Genomic DNA, 17,608 nt, shown 5'->3' with positions numbered 1-17,608 from the left:
AAATATAAAATATGACCAACTTTTAAGCTATAATCTCAGCATATTGCAAAAAGTGCTATGACAATTGGATTATAATAAGTTGATCAAATAATATTTTGTTCTTTGTAAGAAGTACAAGTTTAAAACATAAAATTCCATAAAGCCTGGTGTAATGACGATGAAGAAAGTAATCCGTGCTAGCATTACTTTTTGGGCCATACAGAGAGTTTTTGTATCTAGTCAAAACTAACACATGGAAAATTGCATCAACCCGTAGGTGTTCAGCCACCCAATGTGCTCTGAGTCTCGCAGCAGGGACTGTGCTATGCTTCATGTACTGAGCCACACACAGAATCAGACGTACAGTTAGTGCTTGAAAAGTGCTGCCTGCGACAGCTAAGTCCAGGCCACTTCTTCACGCTACTGCGTGGATTAACAATGAAGCAAAAGCATCCAATTCTTCAGGAAACGGAAAAGGGTATGTTCTGGGAAATTGGGACAGGAGAGGAAAGACTAGCACAGAGAAAGGCAAAGAGGCCTTTTGTGTCTTTCTAGGATTCTGCCTCTTGTCTGATAGGCCAGGGCAGCAGGATAGGATATGTCTGGGGAAAAATAACATATCTTCTGGGGAACACCCCCTTACACACACACCCCCGCCACCCCAGTATCTATGACAACTGTTATCTATTAAACAAAGCAGACCTGTTGACTTAAAAGACCAGAAATAAAACCTGGCCTCGAAGTTACATGCTTTTAAGGAAATTCCATCTCAAAGCGGCAAATTCTAACAAAGCTAAGAGTCCAGGACTTTTTGAAAGAAGTATTGTTATCTATTTAACCTCTCCCTGAATTGGGGGGAAAGATGAGCTGTTGTGTTCCTGTAAAGAGTTACAGTCTTGGAAACCCACAGGGCAGTTATATCCTGTCCTACAGGATCTCTGAGTCGGAATCTACTCAGTGGCTGTGAATTTGGTTTGGTGAGTTCCCTAAACTACTCCAGTACCCAGTCATGCCTTGTTTTATTTCGCTTTGCTTTATGGCACGACTGCCTTCTTTGTCCTTTTCTTTTGTGGGTACCAGTGGAAGGTCTGTGGCAATGCTGTGTCTAGTCCACTGGCACCAATTTTCACGGGCTCATTTTATGTCTTTGTGTCACATCGTGGTCATTTACATAATGTAAGGGAGTTTCGAAACATTTGTGGAACAGTGGGATTAAGAGATGGTGAAATTTTTCCCGGAACATCAATTCCCCTCATATTTCAAACTTTACAAGTAATGCCATTATACACTTACTCACTCTCTGCCATCGAGTTGATGCTGACCCTGTAGGACAGGGTAGAACTGCCCCTGCGGATTCTAAGACTCATGCACCACAGGAGTAGGAGCCCTGCCTTTCTCTCCCGAGGAGCTGCTAGTGGTTTGAAATTACTGGCTTTGTGGAGCTCAGCGCAGCTCGTAGCCGCTACTACAAGGAGCATTCCCTGTACACTCAGTAGACTACCAAAAATCTCAGCCTCAACTGCCACTGAGCCGTGCCAACTCTTATGAGCCCTGTAAGACAGGATACAACCGACCCCTGTGTGTTTCTGAGATTGTTAACGGGAGTAGCCAGCCTGTCTTTCTCTTGCAGAGTAGCTGGTAGTTTCAAACTACTTACCTTGCAGACTGCAGCCCAACATGTGAGCACTACGCCACCAAGCCTCCAGTATAGTATAAACATAGCTTTTAAAAAAAACAAAAACATGCACTAGAAACCCCCACTCCCCACCCCACCGCCCCCACAATACTTTATTGCAGTAGTCTGGAACCTAACACACTATCTTCAAGGTATGCCTACATTCCTAAAAAACAGTATCATACTTCTCACATTCCAAAAATCTCAGCATCTTATCTCACCTACCAAATCAAACCAAACCAGACTCACTGCCATGAGTCACTTGTGACTCATAGCAATCCTGTAGGACATGGTCGAACTACCTCTGGGTTTCCAAGACTATAAATCTATGGGAGTAGAAAGCCCCATTGTTTTCTAGATCAGTGACTTGAGGTTTTGAACTGCTGACCTTGAGGTTAAACAGCCCAATACATATAATTGCTATGACACCAGGCTTCTCAGTTCCCTACAGTCTTTGGGGGAAAAAAACTTGGTCTTTGAGCCACATTGTGGGTAGTTCAAAACCACTAGCAACTCCGCCGGAGAAAGACTGGGCTTTCTGCTACTGTAAACAGTTACAGTCTCAGAACCCCACAGCGGTAAAGGAGTCAGCATTGAGTTTGGTTTGGGTTACCCATAGTGCAGGTGTCTTGAGTGGCAGGGAAGAAATCTTATTCCCAAAGCATTCCATCGTAAATTTACCACCCTATTAGGCAGCATCTTTTTAAGGGGCTGACTTGAAAGTGAATTATAATTCTTATCTTTTCCCTTAAAACAATGATAATGACACATTTGATTTTGTTACCCTCTAAAGCAGTGGTTCTCAACCTTCCTAATGCCACGGCCCTTTCATACAGGTCCTCATGTTGTGGTGACCCCAACCATAACATTGTTTTCGTTGCTACTTCATCACTGTCATTTTGCTACTGTTATGAACTGTAATGTAAATACCTGATATGCAGGATATATTTTCATTTTTACAAATTGAACATAATTAAAGCATAGTGATTCATCACAAAACAATATGCAATTAATTATATATTGTGAAATATTTAGAAATGAAATTTTGTCTGGAAGCATGGGTAACAGTAGTCTTCATGCCAGGTACTTGTATGTGTGCGAATCTGCATGTGGGCGGACCTCCTGAAGACAGATAGAGGAGCAGTGTCTCAGTTCCTAAGACCATCAGAAATAGGTGCTTTAACTACTTTTTCTTCAGTGTTCTTGTTCAGGTTATTTCATATTATTTCAAACCATGAAGATACCAAACTTTTGTAAATGGTAGTTTTATAGATGTGTGTGTGTGTGTGTGTGTACACTATTAGAGCCTTCAAAATCTTCCAATGGCTTCCTATCACATTGTGCTTCAGGGAAATTAGTCTAATCTTGTGATATTGTTCTACTGTGTTATGGTGCAAAAGGGCCACATTTCAAATGTAATTTAAAGAGAATATTTATTATGCCATAAAGAGACAAAGACACAAACACAACATCTAGATGAAGGAGACCATCAATACAAGGTTCAAATGCTGTCCAAGGGTTTGTTGAGATCCAGTACTTTTGTGTTGATCAAGTAAATAACTGGTGTTCTCTTTGAGGATCCATTTAGGTTACTCTGGCAGTAAGGGGAAGAAAGGTCTCAAGGGACCAAAGTCCTTTTACAGGTCTGAACTGAAGACAGTTTAGAACACTCACCTTATTCTTAGAGTTGGGTATGTGACAGTGAGTGAAAAATAAAACGCAAATACCCGAGCCTTCATGGAACTTGTTTGTTTTAGAAGGTTTATCTAGACAGAGAACAAATAACATTTTAAAACATCTGATGTGAAAGATGTGACAGTTGCTTTGAAGGAAAAGAAACAGGAGTGGTGATTGGTGGGGAAGGAAAACTATTTTAAATGTGGTCATCACAAGAAGCTGACATGGGAATAAATACTTTGGGCGAAGGGAATGTAGAGTGCTTCATCTGGAGTGCCTCTTTGGAGGAAATATGTCGGTGTACCTTGAAATGATAAGACATACTCTTTAGGCTTAATTTCAACATTTTCTTTTACATCGTTTTATTGGGGCTCATAGAACTCTTATCACAATCCATACTCAACAATTTTTCTTTGCTACTTTTTTTGCTACAAATGTTAGCAAGGGTTTGAAGTTTATATGTATCATTAGAAGTCAGAATTCTAAATAGATTGTTCTCTCCAAGAATCATAGATTTTGTGTTTAATTTGAAGAGAAATCAATTTAAGGTCAAAACAAATGATAAAGTATTATCAATAATAACAGTGTAGTTGTGTTAGAGGGAGTAGATTTCAATGTAGAACAACCACATAGGACAGAGTAGGTATGTATGTTCCATGGTTTCCTAGGCTGAAATCTTTACGGAAGGGTCAGACCACTTGGTTCTTCTGAGTCAGCTATAGGGTTCAGACTCCCAGTAGCTTTTGGTTAACAGGCTAGCAGTTAGCCATGGAGCTGTAGCAACAATAGTAACAACAGTAATAGTAAACCCCACAACCAAACCCCTGGTCATGGAGTGGATCCAGTCTTGTAGCAGCCCTGTGAAGCAGACTAGAATTGCCTAATAGGGTTTCCAAGCTTGTATCCGTTACGGAAACAAGACAACTACATCTTTTTTAACTGGAGAACTTGGTGGGTTTGAATCACTGTCCATTCTTTAAGCAACTGAGTATTTTGGCCACGGTGCCATCAGGGATCCGTAAATAATATCAGCGCGCCAGGCACCATGCCAAGCACTTAATATGGCTTATTTAATTCAGTCTTCACAACTAGATAGAGTAGGGATAAAGTTCAATGGGGGGGGGGGAAGTACAGAGCGAATGGAAAGGAACAGAAACCATCAATGAATATAGGAGCACATGAGCTGACGAATGAAGTAGTTTTAGAAAAGCATGTTGATTTAGTAGATTCGCAAGCCATGCATTCCATGGGCCTATTACCCAGGAATATGAAACCCACTGAACAGGAAGCCTGTACATACACACACACACAAACACCAGTGTGATCAGTGTGCACAAGTGCAACAACCACCACCTGTTGACATGGTATAATTAGTAATATTCATTCTCAGAATTGTCCCCATTTGGACATTACATGGTGATTCCACTGAGCTCCAGCATGGTTTATGGAAGACTTGATAACAAATGCCAACATGATCCCACAAAGCAGCCTTAATAATAATGCGAGATCATCCTAAGAAAAAGAAGTGCAAACCCTTCGTCCTCGAGTTGGTCTGGTTTCTTTACAGTGACTGAGTGTATGTTAGTGTAAGTCCTGTTGCGAGTATGTGGCGAAACTGTGCCGTACACCTAGACCTGAGATACCAGAGTGCCTACTCCCAATAATTACAGAGAAAAACTACCAATTCAAAGTGAGAGCGATAAGTATCGCAAGTCTGGAAATGACCTCTTAGCTTTTAGTATTATGAATTTGTTTACGTCTTGTGCGCATGTTTATGTTCAGTTTTAGCAAATTACATGATAGCATTTCGAGGGCTTGTTTAGGGAAGTTCGATTGCATAACACCCCTAAGTGATGCTAATAATTTTCTTTTTTCTTTTTTCTCGATAGTTAAAAACCCCTTTGATGAAACATTTGGAAAAATACACGTAAGTTAAAGATAATGCTGGTATTTGGTACAATGTTTTATATGATTAAACATATTAGGGTCATTAACATTAAAAGTAGTAATTTTTTAAGCAGAAGCTATTTTTTGTACTCTCATCACTCTTTAACTATCATATAATATGATGCACATTTGGTCTTATGAGTTGAACTGTTTATTGCCAGTTACTCTGAAAGTCCACTTCCAAGTACAGGCAGCAGCTTGTCTTCTGGGGACCTGGTCTCACCCTTAGAACTAAGCATGCCTGTTGTCCTAAATGTTCTTGCACGCTTTGTCTTCTTTGCCCGCATCTCATCCCTCCTTGGATTCTCTGCACATGGGCAGGTCTCTTCAGTCACCACAAAGCCAAGGTTTTAGATAGTTGGTCTATTTACGAAGGGTCTGCAAAATGTTTGTGGACGTGGAATTAGAAGACAATGGAATTTTCCCCGAAATGTTTTAAAGCACCTTCATATTACTTCTTTTTCCTTTAAAGGATGCTGAATATTAATTTTAAACATAGGTTTATTTGCATGAAAATACTTTTCACCTAAAGACATTTTGAAGCTTAAAATGATTTAACTTGTAATATCTTAATACACAGCTAGTTGGGTTTTTTAGATTATAGAACTGTCGCATAGATTTGTATAGAAAAAGTATTTATTACACTGAGGTACTTATAATTGTGTGCAGTCATATTGCTTTAGATTGTTGGAATGGGACTTTTTTTTAGCAATGTCATGGCCCTATTTGTTTGAAAAAATATTTTCAGTTGCAATATTAAGTACAGTCCTGATTTTAATATAGGAACACAAGACTTTATTTTCTTCTGTATAATTTTCTCAGTGAGGTAAACTAAAGTTCAGAACCTCTGAATGATACTTATAATGAAGGTAATGGCAATCCATTCATATTGTTTATCTTGTGTCGTGCTAAGTATTTAAAATCCATTATTATCATTTTGCCAGAGATACAAACAATTGTATATGAGAAAATGTGTAGTCCCAAGAATAAGTACTTTACACTAGAAAATGATATAGGTTGCTTTAAGGAAATCTGAACTTTATCAAAACAGACCATTTGAAGTCTGTTTCAAGTTATAAAATTATTTTTGTTTAGTCAACAGTTACTTAATGACTTACGTTAAATGTTAATTTATTTGTACATCTTTAACTAGTTTGCAGGGAGACTAAGGAAGCCAATAGTTAGACTTAACTATTTAGATCATAATGTAGTTGATTTTTTAAATGACACCCTGAGGTTCTTGAAATAGGACCTGGAAGTATTAATAATATTCACTTCTAATTATGTTCATTTTTATTTTGCATAAATTGACACTGGCAACAGAAATCCTCGGAAAAAATTTTAATGTGTTTTTGTGTGCTTAAATACTTTATGTATGAATTTAATAATATATATGTCGTCTCACACAGCATTCTATCTGTTATATCTGATTTCAACTCAAACTCCAGACTGTCTAGTCTGTTCTGCCTCATAGTGATCCTATAGGTTCTGTTATTTACTTACCTATAGAATGAAAAAATAAAGTTTGACCCCATATCTGTGATATTCATTAAAGATACAGTCACGGAAGACAAGTGCCTTATTCTGGGGCTTGGTTTGGTTTTTGAAAGGGATGTTTGTGTTGCTTATGATAAAAACGTGATGCAAAAAAGAAATCTATCTTTTTTCCAGATGAGAGGGAAGAAACATCAAAAACCTAGTGACTTTAACCTCAAATTTTAATAGTATCAGCTTGCTTTTATATAACAAGTCCACACATTAGACTATCTTTGGGTTGCCTCCTGCGCCTACTATTTAAGTTGATATTTATTAAAAATCAGTTTTGTGTTTTAATGTATCACAATAGCATACTCTGTAGAATCCTGGACCTTAGTTTCTACAATTACATGACTTGATTTTTGCCATTTGGAGTTTGATGTTTATGTGAAGACAAGATCTGTCTTTATTTAGAAATTGGTTATGATAGAGTTGAGGTGGGGAAAGGTGTTGGAAAATGAAGAAGTAAGTCACTTAGCTCTCACAATCAGCTCACACAATATGTACTGTAGTGGTAGGCTCTGGGAGCCTTTTATGAGCTTTCTTATTTTGGCATCACTGATTAAAGTTATGCTTCCTCTGTTTGCATTGTCCCTGCAGAAAGGTTATGCCTCAATTTCCAACAGCCTTAACACTGCTCAGGATGATACACATGCTGGCACCAACCAGTTCGTTGCATCATTGGTGATTGCGAGACCTTCACAAGGATTGGCAAAGCGAAAGCTTTTATTATTACTGTGAAAACAAGCTCCTGTAAGGCAGAAATCTGCCAGAGAGGGAAATTAAAAATATTTTCTCCTGAAAAAGCTTGTTGGAAATTGATAAGCTTGCACCCTGTTAAAAGTAGGGAAACTTTGAGACTCAGGGAAAGAAGGCAGTCTCATCAAATTCTAGTGTACACAGGTTTTGTTATATTTATGGAATGCAAACAATAAACCATGACAACAGGTTTTCAAAGAGGAAGTGTGTACCCTTCCCCAGATCACCCAGAAGCAGCCCTGCTTGACTGAAAGAATCAGTTTACCCATCAGTCTGTTTCGGTTCAGATTTACACCTTGGAAACACTGGCGAGGATTTCTACTCTGTCCTGTAAGGTCTCTGTGAATTGGAATCCACTTGAAGGCAGTGGGTAGCAAAAATTTTAAATCACTGAGCAGGTGCCCTGCAGTTTAGATCTTATGCTGTGTTCTGCGTATGACTGCTCTGTCCGTGAGCCTTCCTGGGTTTTATCTTCTTGGAGGAAGAGCCCTGAAGGATCTCTCCTGAGCCTCTGCCCCAGGATCCTTCCTACTACCCGATGCTCAGGGCTTTGTTTTTGTTTGATTGAAAGTTTACAGAGCAAATTGGTTTTCCATTCAACAAATTATACACACTTTGCTTTATGACATTGCCGTCTCCACATTGTAATAACAGTCTTCCTACCTCCTTCCTGTGTTTACCACTTCCATTTAGCCTTCTTTCTTCCCCATTTTCCCTTTTCAGTTTTATCCCTGGGCAAATTATACCCCTTTAACCTTGTACAGTTGATTATTCTCAGGAGTGTGTACCCCTCTGATGTTATTGTTCACCTGGTAGACCTGTATTTGCCTTAAAGTTGAGCCATGGAGTGAGTTCACTCCGGGGCCTGAAGAGTGATCATATGCTAGCTCTTAAAATGGATGACTGTTAACCAGTTCTTTTTGATACAGTGACTATGTATTCCATCTTCTTTTGCTTATTCATGTATTCAATATTTTGCCCGTAGAATCCTTCGATAAATACTGCAAGGCTTGGGTTTCACCAATCCCCATCAGAGCAAACCTGTTATGTTTTTTGTTATTTTTATGATTCTGAGTTCTGTTCCATGTTTTCCTCTCACTTTCATCTAGTATCCCTCTCAAAACAATTGATAGTGGTAACTGGGCACCGTCTAGTTTTCCAGTCTCAGAGTGGTAGAACTGGGGATTTTCATGGCTTATTGGTCCCCTCAACTTGGATTTCTTTTGACTCCCACTCTCCTTTGCTGCAGGTGGGGAGACATAAATCACTACCTGACGTGGCTGCTTGCAAGCTTTTAAGATCCCAGCTGCTAAATATCAAAGTAGAATAGAGAGCGTTGTCTTTGTGGACTATGAAGCGAGTTGACCTTGATGTCCTCCTGTGGGTTTTCTTACTGCCGGGTTACTAGACCCCTGTTGCCCAAGAGGGGGAGAAAGTGGACAACCTCTGTATGGAGTACCCAAAGGCCGCTGTCTCCATCGTGCTGTTGGAAGAGCCCTGTACAGGACCCTGTGAGGCATCACCGCACAAGGCACAGCAGGCCCCTGTGTAGCAGGGGCAAGTGGCACAGCGCTTTTGACTTCTTCAGCAGGCTGACAATGGCCCTTGCTGCCACTGTCTCATCATCTTATGCCAGCTTCAGTGCTCACAGGTTTATTCTGGGCCCAGGAAGTTCTCAGCGAGTGTAGTGACCTCAGGTCCTTGGTCCAAAGGATATGCTCCACAATAGACTCATCTTAATGGTGTTAAGGTTCCTCTTTAAATTCTATGGATTAACCCATATATAAGAACAATCTTAGTCAATTAATTTCAAGGTATTTCTCTGCCAGCCAGACCTCAAAAGCCCCTAGGTAAACCTTAAGTTACTTAATTGACATAGCTCAACCAATAAAAGTTGTAATTTTGGGAAATTACAAGACCATAACTTTAAAGGTCATAAAAAAGCAATTCATTGTACCTTTGCATGTCACCCGTAGTGTGCAAAAGTGGTTTTCTTCTGCCCTTGAACACGTAGCATGCAAACAAGTGGATGAGCTTGCAGTCTCAACTCTCAACTCACTGCCCTCAGGTGGAGTCCTGCTCATAGTGACCCTATAGGGCAAAGGTTATTTTCCCGGCCCTTCGTCGTCTGCATTCGCTCCCTAGGCACATTTCTTAAGTAACCTCTTTTTCTTAGACAATTCAGGAAGAAAGAAAGTAATAACGTTGCTATCCCTTATGAGTCATGGCTTTCTTTCATATAGTATAGCTTTTATCTACCTATCGCTTAGGAGTTCCTCTAAGTTGCACTTGCTCCTAAACTGGAGATCTCATTGGTCTAGACTACTTGGGAGCGTGCTTAGACTGTACCAATGTAATTGTTTTCTTCTGGGTTCCTTTTATACGACAGAGCTTCAAAAATGTGGAAAAAGGAAATGAAAAGATCATTGATTTTCCCACGAACTCTTTCAAGCCCTTTTGTGTAGGTGTTTCTGTTTCTTGACTAAGGTAACCTATACATTATGGCCAGAGTAATATTTATGATGCATCCTTCTGTTTGACTTTCCTCCTCTTAAGTTTTCAGAAGGAAATCAGCCTTGGTTTTGGCATGCAGGGTTTTTGGCAGTTGATGCCAGACCACTTTTCTAGTGCTTGCTCAGTTAAGCTAGGCTGCTGGTTATGTAAGAAATATCATCATGCTTTCATGCCCTGCTGCTTGTGCTCAGGTTGCTCCTTTTGCTTGGAATTCTAGTCTGTCTGTTCTTCCTGTGAAGCCCACTTTATGTATTCTCTTCCATAAATGGGCCTTCTCTTTCCAGCCTCAATTTTGCTTGCTTTGTACTTGGTTTGTAATGGTAATATAGCAGTTGATTAGTGTCTGCCCCTGGGAACAAGGAGCCTTTCTTGTTCACTAGATTCCTGACTTTGTGGAGAACAGCTTTGAACTCCTCGAAGATACTTAAAATTTTCTTTTCACTCTAATGATATATCAGATTATACAAGGACACTTTGGGAACCCCAGGAGAGACTGAGGGTCTGTCATGACACATGTCAGTGTCTTTCCCTTATTTTCCTGTGGATTGAATCATTTTTTTTAAATCTTAAAGGGAAACCTCGACAAAAACAGTATTTCATAAGAACAGTAGCCTAAAAACACAATGTGTAGAAGGGAGATTGGGAGCTCAGTTGTGACGGTGGGAGAACAGGGTTTGCTGTGTGTGAGACCTTTATTAGCCCCCTCAACGCAGTGCCAAATTCACTGCCGTCCTACTCGTAAGATGTTTCCAATAGTAATTTAGATTCCTAGATTAAGGTTTCTTTAAGTATAGTAGCCATTGCTTAATTGTGGCTTTGTCTTTTGGATGGTATAACTTCTAAGTGTTTGGAATTTTTTTGAATAAGGTAAATTATGTGATACTTTTTTTCAGAGTTGGGTATTTTATAATCACTTTTCTTCATTTTAGGGAAATGAAAAAAATCTTATGATCACATTATACAAACTTCATGATCGATTGGCACAACTTGCAGGTAAATGTTTTAGCATTCATAATCTCTAAATTAATTTGAAAAGTTGATTTGCATGTAGTAGTATGCATGTAGCATACTATGCACTAAAAGTTGTTTTTCTTAGGTCCAGTGTTACATTTGTGGAATATTTTCTCCTTAGAAGATATTACCTAGGTGGAGTGGATTTTTATTTTCATAGATATATTTAATCAAGGCCCTTTTCTGCCATATGTATCATATGCAATTTGTACCCGCACACACTCTGTAGTGTATAAATTTAAAGGGAATCAGATTTCTTGCAATAATAGTAACAAAAAATTCTGAAATTTTAAATATCTGTTGAATTGGGTTGGCAGTAAATTAACTAAAATTCTGGATTAAATCTAAGCATAGATTCTATTTTGGTGTTTGGGTAAAAGAAATCTCTAAATGAATAAAATCTATTTTCGTAGTTTGTTATTTCCGCTTTACTGCATTTTCCTTATATTCTGCTGTTAGAATAATGACATTTCAATAGGTATCACGTATAACATACAACTTTAGTATCTTCTAGCCATTTTTGGTTACTTTTAGCTTCATATATATTTTGAAAAGTAATGTTTTATATTCTCTTTTTAGAATCAGTTACAACAAACAAAAAATATTTTCCAAATTTCTGTGCGCAGCATATCCTTTTGTTGAAGCCCTAGTAGTAAAGTGGAACTCTCTGTTACATGAGCGCATTCAGGGTCCTGACGGTTTCTTGTTACTCTCCAGTCTTGACTCCCTCCGGGGCCCTCCTTTGACTGGGGGGGATGCAGAGTTTCCTTGATGCTAGTCAGTGTTTTGACTTTGTTTGTGTAGATCACTAAAATCATCTTTGACTTGGATTGCACATTCATAGTCATACTTCATATGTGTGAATTAGCTCAGTTAGCATCTTTTGCACTGATTGCAGTCATATTCATGTGCTACTAACTAGTGACATTTATTTGGTATGCTATAGTGCCCAGAATTGAGTTAATTAAATGAAAGGGCTTTTAAAGCCCATGGGGAAAATGTATTATTTTTTAATTCCATTTTCTCCGCAAATTTTTTGAAGCCCCCTTGTACTCTTAAGGGGAAAATTTCATGTTGTGTGGTGCACACCACAGCTTCTCTGGCTGTTTCAATAGTATTGTTTTATATAGTATGGACGATGGTCCATTAGCTCGGCCAACTACAGGGCCCTTTTGGATCTCTAGATACCTTTTGAGGCAAGGAGTCGACATATGTTTCTGGGAAGGGTCAGACGGTCAATGTGCAGGCTTTGCAGGTGACTCTTTCACAACTACTGACCTCTGCCATCATGGCGTGCAAGCAGCCAACTGCGCAACGTGGATGAGGGCGCGTGGCCCCAGTCCAATAGCCTCACTGTTAAACACCAGTGGCAGGTCATCTGTGGCTCGTAGAGCTGTGCTTTGCTGGCCTTTTCTTTAGATATGTGTCTGTCTCTGAGACAGAATTTTACATTTAGGTACTTTTCCCCTTTTTTAAGAACAAAACTGATAAAAACATGCTTAGTTTTCTTGCAGAAGCCTGTGTCAAGAATTCTATTTTAACTATTAGGACTTCTGTGTTAAAAGATTTTATAAACTACATGACAGAGAAATACCTAGAATGAAGTTCATTAAGGATAATTTACATTTAATATGTTCTTTGTAATACATGTAGCCTAAACCATAAGACTTTGGACTCCCGTCTTATAAAGAAGAAAAAGAAGAAAATCTAATTTTCTAAACTTTTATGTTCAGTAGATCCCTTCCTTTGTAGAAACCCAGTCACAGTCAGAAGCCTCATAAAGAAGCTCTCTCTTAATTTCCCTGTTGATATGTGTTATTGCAGTTTTTAAACCAAACCTATTACCAAAAGCTTAGCTACACTTTGAAAATGGGCATGTTTTAGTTCACTGGTAATTCAACCTTATTTGAGTCCTTGAATTTTTAGCTTTGAGAATATATATATAGATGGTAGGAATTAGCAAAATTAATTAGCTGAATTTTTCTCCTTCAGAAATAATATCTAGTACTTATTTATGGAAGGTCTCCATATTGTGTCTTGGCTTCTATATGGTGTGGGTACTACCCTGACTTACATTCCAGTTGAGAATTTAAGAAGAAATCCTATATAGACTAATCTGTATTTAACGATATGGCCCATATAAAGGGCATTTTATTTATGTTACTTCCTGAAAATTTTAAATAGAAAATATAAATAATATAGGAATAAATAAAAAATCTTATTGCTACAAATCACAGAAACCTTTATTAAACATAAATGTCTATTCAGAAGTTTCCATCTCTAACCCTTCCTCGAAAGAATTCTGTGCCTTTCAGTTTATACCACATCGGAATTGGCAGCTTTGACATCCTCATGGTATTTAAATTGTGTTTATTTTCTATGTACTTTTCAGTTTCGGGAACAAAAAAGAAGTATTAAAAAGCAAGATCAGGCCTATAGGGTAGATGAGGGTAAGGTTTCCAGTGAAATGTTCTTAAGATCGCCCTTGGGAGCCTCAGAGAATGAGCAGGCACATTGCTGTGATTGGAAAAAATTTCTCAGTACAATTTTCTTGGCCATTTTCTCATCAATGCCGTTTTCAATGTTTTTAAATCTTCTAATTATCCCCCATGATCAACCTGTGACTGTAGAGAAAATCTATTATGAGTTTTCCTTTAGACACCAAAAATCCGTTGCCATATCCTATGTCCCTGAGAAGCGGCGGTTTTGATTGGACCTTTATGTTTTTGAAGGCACCCTATTGAGACAGCAGTCGATGTGTTACTGAAAGAACTTGTCTGCCACCATCCACTGATGACAGAGACTAGCTTAGACACGTTTCACTTGGAAGAAACCAGTGCGTGTACGAGATGGAAACGAAGTAGTAGTGCTCTGGTCTTTACCTTCACATTGATTATGACTTAACCCAAAATTATGTAACTGATAAAATATTTTGAATTAATCATATTTGTTTGATTGAGTCACATAATACTGATATAAAACTAACTCTTTGTTAATCTTTTTAGGGGATCATGAATGTGGCAGTTCTAGTCAGAGAACCCTTTCTGTCCAAGAGGCAGCGGCATATTTAAAAGTAAGCAGAGAAATTAGAATGTTGATAGTTACACTCTTAGAACATTACTATTTATGTATCAAAAGTATCATATCTGTAACTGGTTTAATTGTATTGTTTAAAGTTTGGGCCTACTCTTTGGAGTCAGTGTATGCAAACCGGGGAGTAGGATTGTTCCACGTTTTCGCCTTTGGGTACGGAGACAACATGCTGATGACTGTGCTAAACAGCATTAAGTAATCTTAGCAAAGTTAAAGACGGACAGGTGTGATTCTGATTTTTAAAGGGGGAAATGGATTTTGAAAGCCTTTGTAGAGAACTTAGTATCAGTCCAGTTAGAATAATTCCATGACTGTAAGGGTACATGCAAATGGAAACGAGACTGGCATGAACTCATTGTCGCATATGTAAGATCCTATAAAGTTCATCCCCTTTCCATCTTAAAATTTAAATTAGAGACAGTATGTGTTCTAAGGTTTTCAACAAGGTTTTGGTAATAGCCTCTCAAGATAGGCTTTTTAAGAAAGAGAAATAAATGTGGGTTGAGTTTTTAACTTAATTTGTAAATTGTATGTAGATCTCCAAAAGAGGCCAAGACAGACTAATAAGATTAGATCTGCCCTTTGTAGCTTGGGTCAAGTTCCTTAACTTTTCTGAACCCATTTCTCTACCTGAAATCGGGGTCTTTTTAATGCCTGCTACAGTTTTTGCAAGATCTACGTGAAAATATAAAATACCTGCCTCAGTGTCTGGTGATTATAGTTGTGCTTTTAGATGTCATGCATCCTTTAATTTCAGCCCATGCCACAAGATAGAATTGCCCCGTATTATTTTCTAGCATGTGATCTTTACGGGAGAAGATGGACAGGTTTCTCCTGAAGCCTTTCCTATTAAATAAAGTTATCTACTTTTCTAGTTAAGTATGTTTTGTAAGGAGCTCTCTAATGAGACACTATAGGTTTTGCCCATAACTTGTGAACATCATTTTAAATTTGACCTAATTGAGTGCATTGATGACAGTTGTATTTGTGGAGAGCATTACACTTGGATAGCTTAATACTCACCACCCAGAAGATCTTGATTGAAAAGGTTTTGTGATCTGTGGAGCTCAGTTTTAAGAGAGACATGCTGGATGGGTGTAGGGATAGAGAAGGCATTGAATGAAAGAGGCAGAAGGGGGCATAGTAAAATATTCCAGCAAGAGGGAGTAGCCTAAAAGATTTGGATGCTCTCCTGTGGAATCCAAAGAAAGCAAATGGGTCCTTATGAGATGTTTGCAAGTGTTTTCACTTTTAGCAGTGGGAAAATTTTATCACATCGAGTGCTTCCTTCCTTCCTTCCTTCCTGCTCACTCTTTGTTTTTCACTTCTCGTTATGTCTGTGTGATAACTACCAAGATAAGAGTTCTGGGTTGGTCATAAATTTCTTCAGGAAGATACACCTACGTTTCCGAATAACTCTGAGACTCTTTAAAACTTGACTACTGTATTTGAAGGACTACAAAGATGAGATTGGGCCTGGGGGCAGACTAGGACCTGCCTGACTAGTGGGTAACCTGGAGCTAAGGAAGAGCTAGAGGTTGGTATAGAAGGATCATTAACCTCCTCTCATTTCCCTTTCAAAGTTTGATTGCAGCTGTGAGTCAGGAATAGGATGAGGTAGTATAGTGGGTTCTGTGTTGTGTCATTAACTGCAAGGTCAGCAGTTCAAAATCACCAGTCACTCTGGGAAAGATGTGGCTTCTAGCACCTGGTCCTGTAGCTTTGCTTTGAGTTGGTGGGTTTTTTCGTTTTTGAAGCAGGATGACATAAGAAAGAACACAGACTTAGGGTTGGGATAAATATGGTTAAAGTCATACATCAGTGGGTGCAAGAGAGATAAGTTTGCTAAAGATTGACAACAAAGAAATTACTTGGAGGTAACCATGACTATTATTTTACATAATGCTTAGTGATACATACATGCAATTTGAAACAATATCAATTACTGTATATACTTGTGTTTAAACCGAATTTTTCAGCACATTTTTAATGAAGTTTTGTGGTAAAATTAGGTGCCTTGGCTGATATTCAGGTTGGCTTATATTATACTCTAGTATGTACGGTAGTTTAAACAATCAAAATTTTTAACTTTCATATCTTTTCCTTACTATTTTTCAGATTGGATTTTGCCCCTTTTTTAATTTAATAGAATTTTATGTATGTTTTTACAAAAGGACCTGCACTAATTTAATTCTCATTTTTAATTAAGCAAGTGAAGTTATTTTGTCCAGAAATGTCAATGCCTTGTTTTTGGGTCAATGCTTTTCTTGTGCGTTTAGATTTCTATTTGTGTGTGTGTGTGTGCGCGCACGCGCTAATTTTTTCATTTTGGAGTCCTATTTTCAGGTTTTAAAATGCTGTGAAACCTGAACTTCCACTAGGGAGAAAAAAAGATAAATAAGAACTTTTCTCAATAGATAAAGTACTAGGGTATAGGAAAAGCTTTCAATTATTGTACTAATATTTAGTTTCTTAACATCATATTGTGTTGATGATTTATATAGATGGTACATAAAAGGGAAATTCAGCGTTTTAAATGCATAACTTAAAATAACTTTTGATTATGGCATTTATGGCATAAGTATTCATGTATTTTTCCCTTTGTCAATTAGGATGAGCATTTTCTCATCATTGAACAGATTTTTAAAAAACAATACATTTATGACAAAACTTTTCTATTTATGACAAAATTCGTTTGATTTTCAGTACTAAGAAAGCATTCTAACCTTTGCATATTTTAATTGATTACCTAATAATTATTTTTTTAGGAAATACTCATCTTCCAAAAAATATTTTTCATTTGGGGTTAAATCTTAACACAATTAGTAAAAATTCACTATTTTGAAAGACTAAATATTCTAAGGTAAATATGGAAGAAATGTTCTATAAAGTTGGTATCAAATAATGATGACAAAAATGTATATTACAGACTTTCTGCTTGTGTAGAGAGATTTTGTATTGTAAATTCCATGTACCATATAAGTTTTTCAGCACATTTTTAATGTTATTTTTGTGGTAAATTTAGGTGCATCTGCTGATATTGGGGTCAGCTTATACTCAAGTATATGTGATATTTCTACTGTGATGATTTTAGCAACAGCATAATTAAGCTTTGGATCCAATAGTAAATACCCAAAGAATTATAGCACTTAGGTAGGATAAGCTATTCCCCACCCCACCCCCAATTTCTACCATATCTTTTAGCACTGAAACCACCCCCACTGTTGTCTGGTGGATCCCAACCCACAGCAGCACTCAGGACCGAGTAGAAGTGCAAGCGGACTACCACGTCTTCCTCCCACAGCACCGCGGGTGGGGACTAACTGCCGTCTTTTAGTTGACAGATAAACACCACTTGGGCTCTACATCACACACATGCACACCAAACAATTCCATTATCTGTTAATTCCTTTTCTT

The 17,608-nt window shown here is 38.1% G+C and overlaps 1 protein-coding gene across 1 annotated transcript in view; it reads left to right on the top strand.

Annotated features, from left to right (window-relative positions):
- Window positions 1-17,608, top strand: part of LEMD3 (LEM domain containing 3) — a 74,656-nt gene that overhangs the window by 35,274 nt on the left and 21,774 nt on the right. Inside the window, exons 2-4 of the mRNA XM_075551335.1 lie at window positions 5,221-5,258; window positions 11,017-11,080; window positions 14,104-14,171. Coding sequence (XP_075407450.1) covers window positions 5,221-5,258; window positions 11,017-11,080; window positions 14,104-14,171 — 170 coding nt within the window. The remainder of the gene's footprint in view (window positions 1-5,220; window positions 5,259-11,016; window positions 11,081-14,103; window positions 14,172-17,608) is intronic.

Source organism: Tenrec ecaudatus, chromosome 6 (genome assembly GCF_050624435.1).
Source record: "Tenrec ecaudatus isolate mTenEca1 chromosome 6, mTenEca1.hap1, whole genome shotgun sequence".
Lineage (NCBI taxonomy): Eukaryota > Metazoa > Chordata > Mammalia > Afrosoricida > Tenrecidae > Tenrec > Tenrec ecaudatus.
This window is presented reverse-complemented; position numbering and strand designations above follow the sequence as displayed.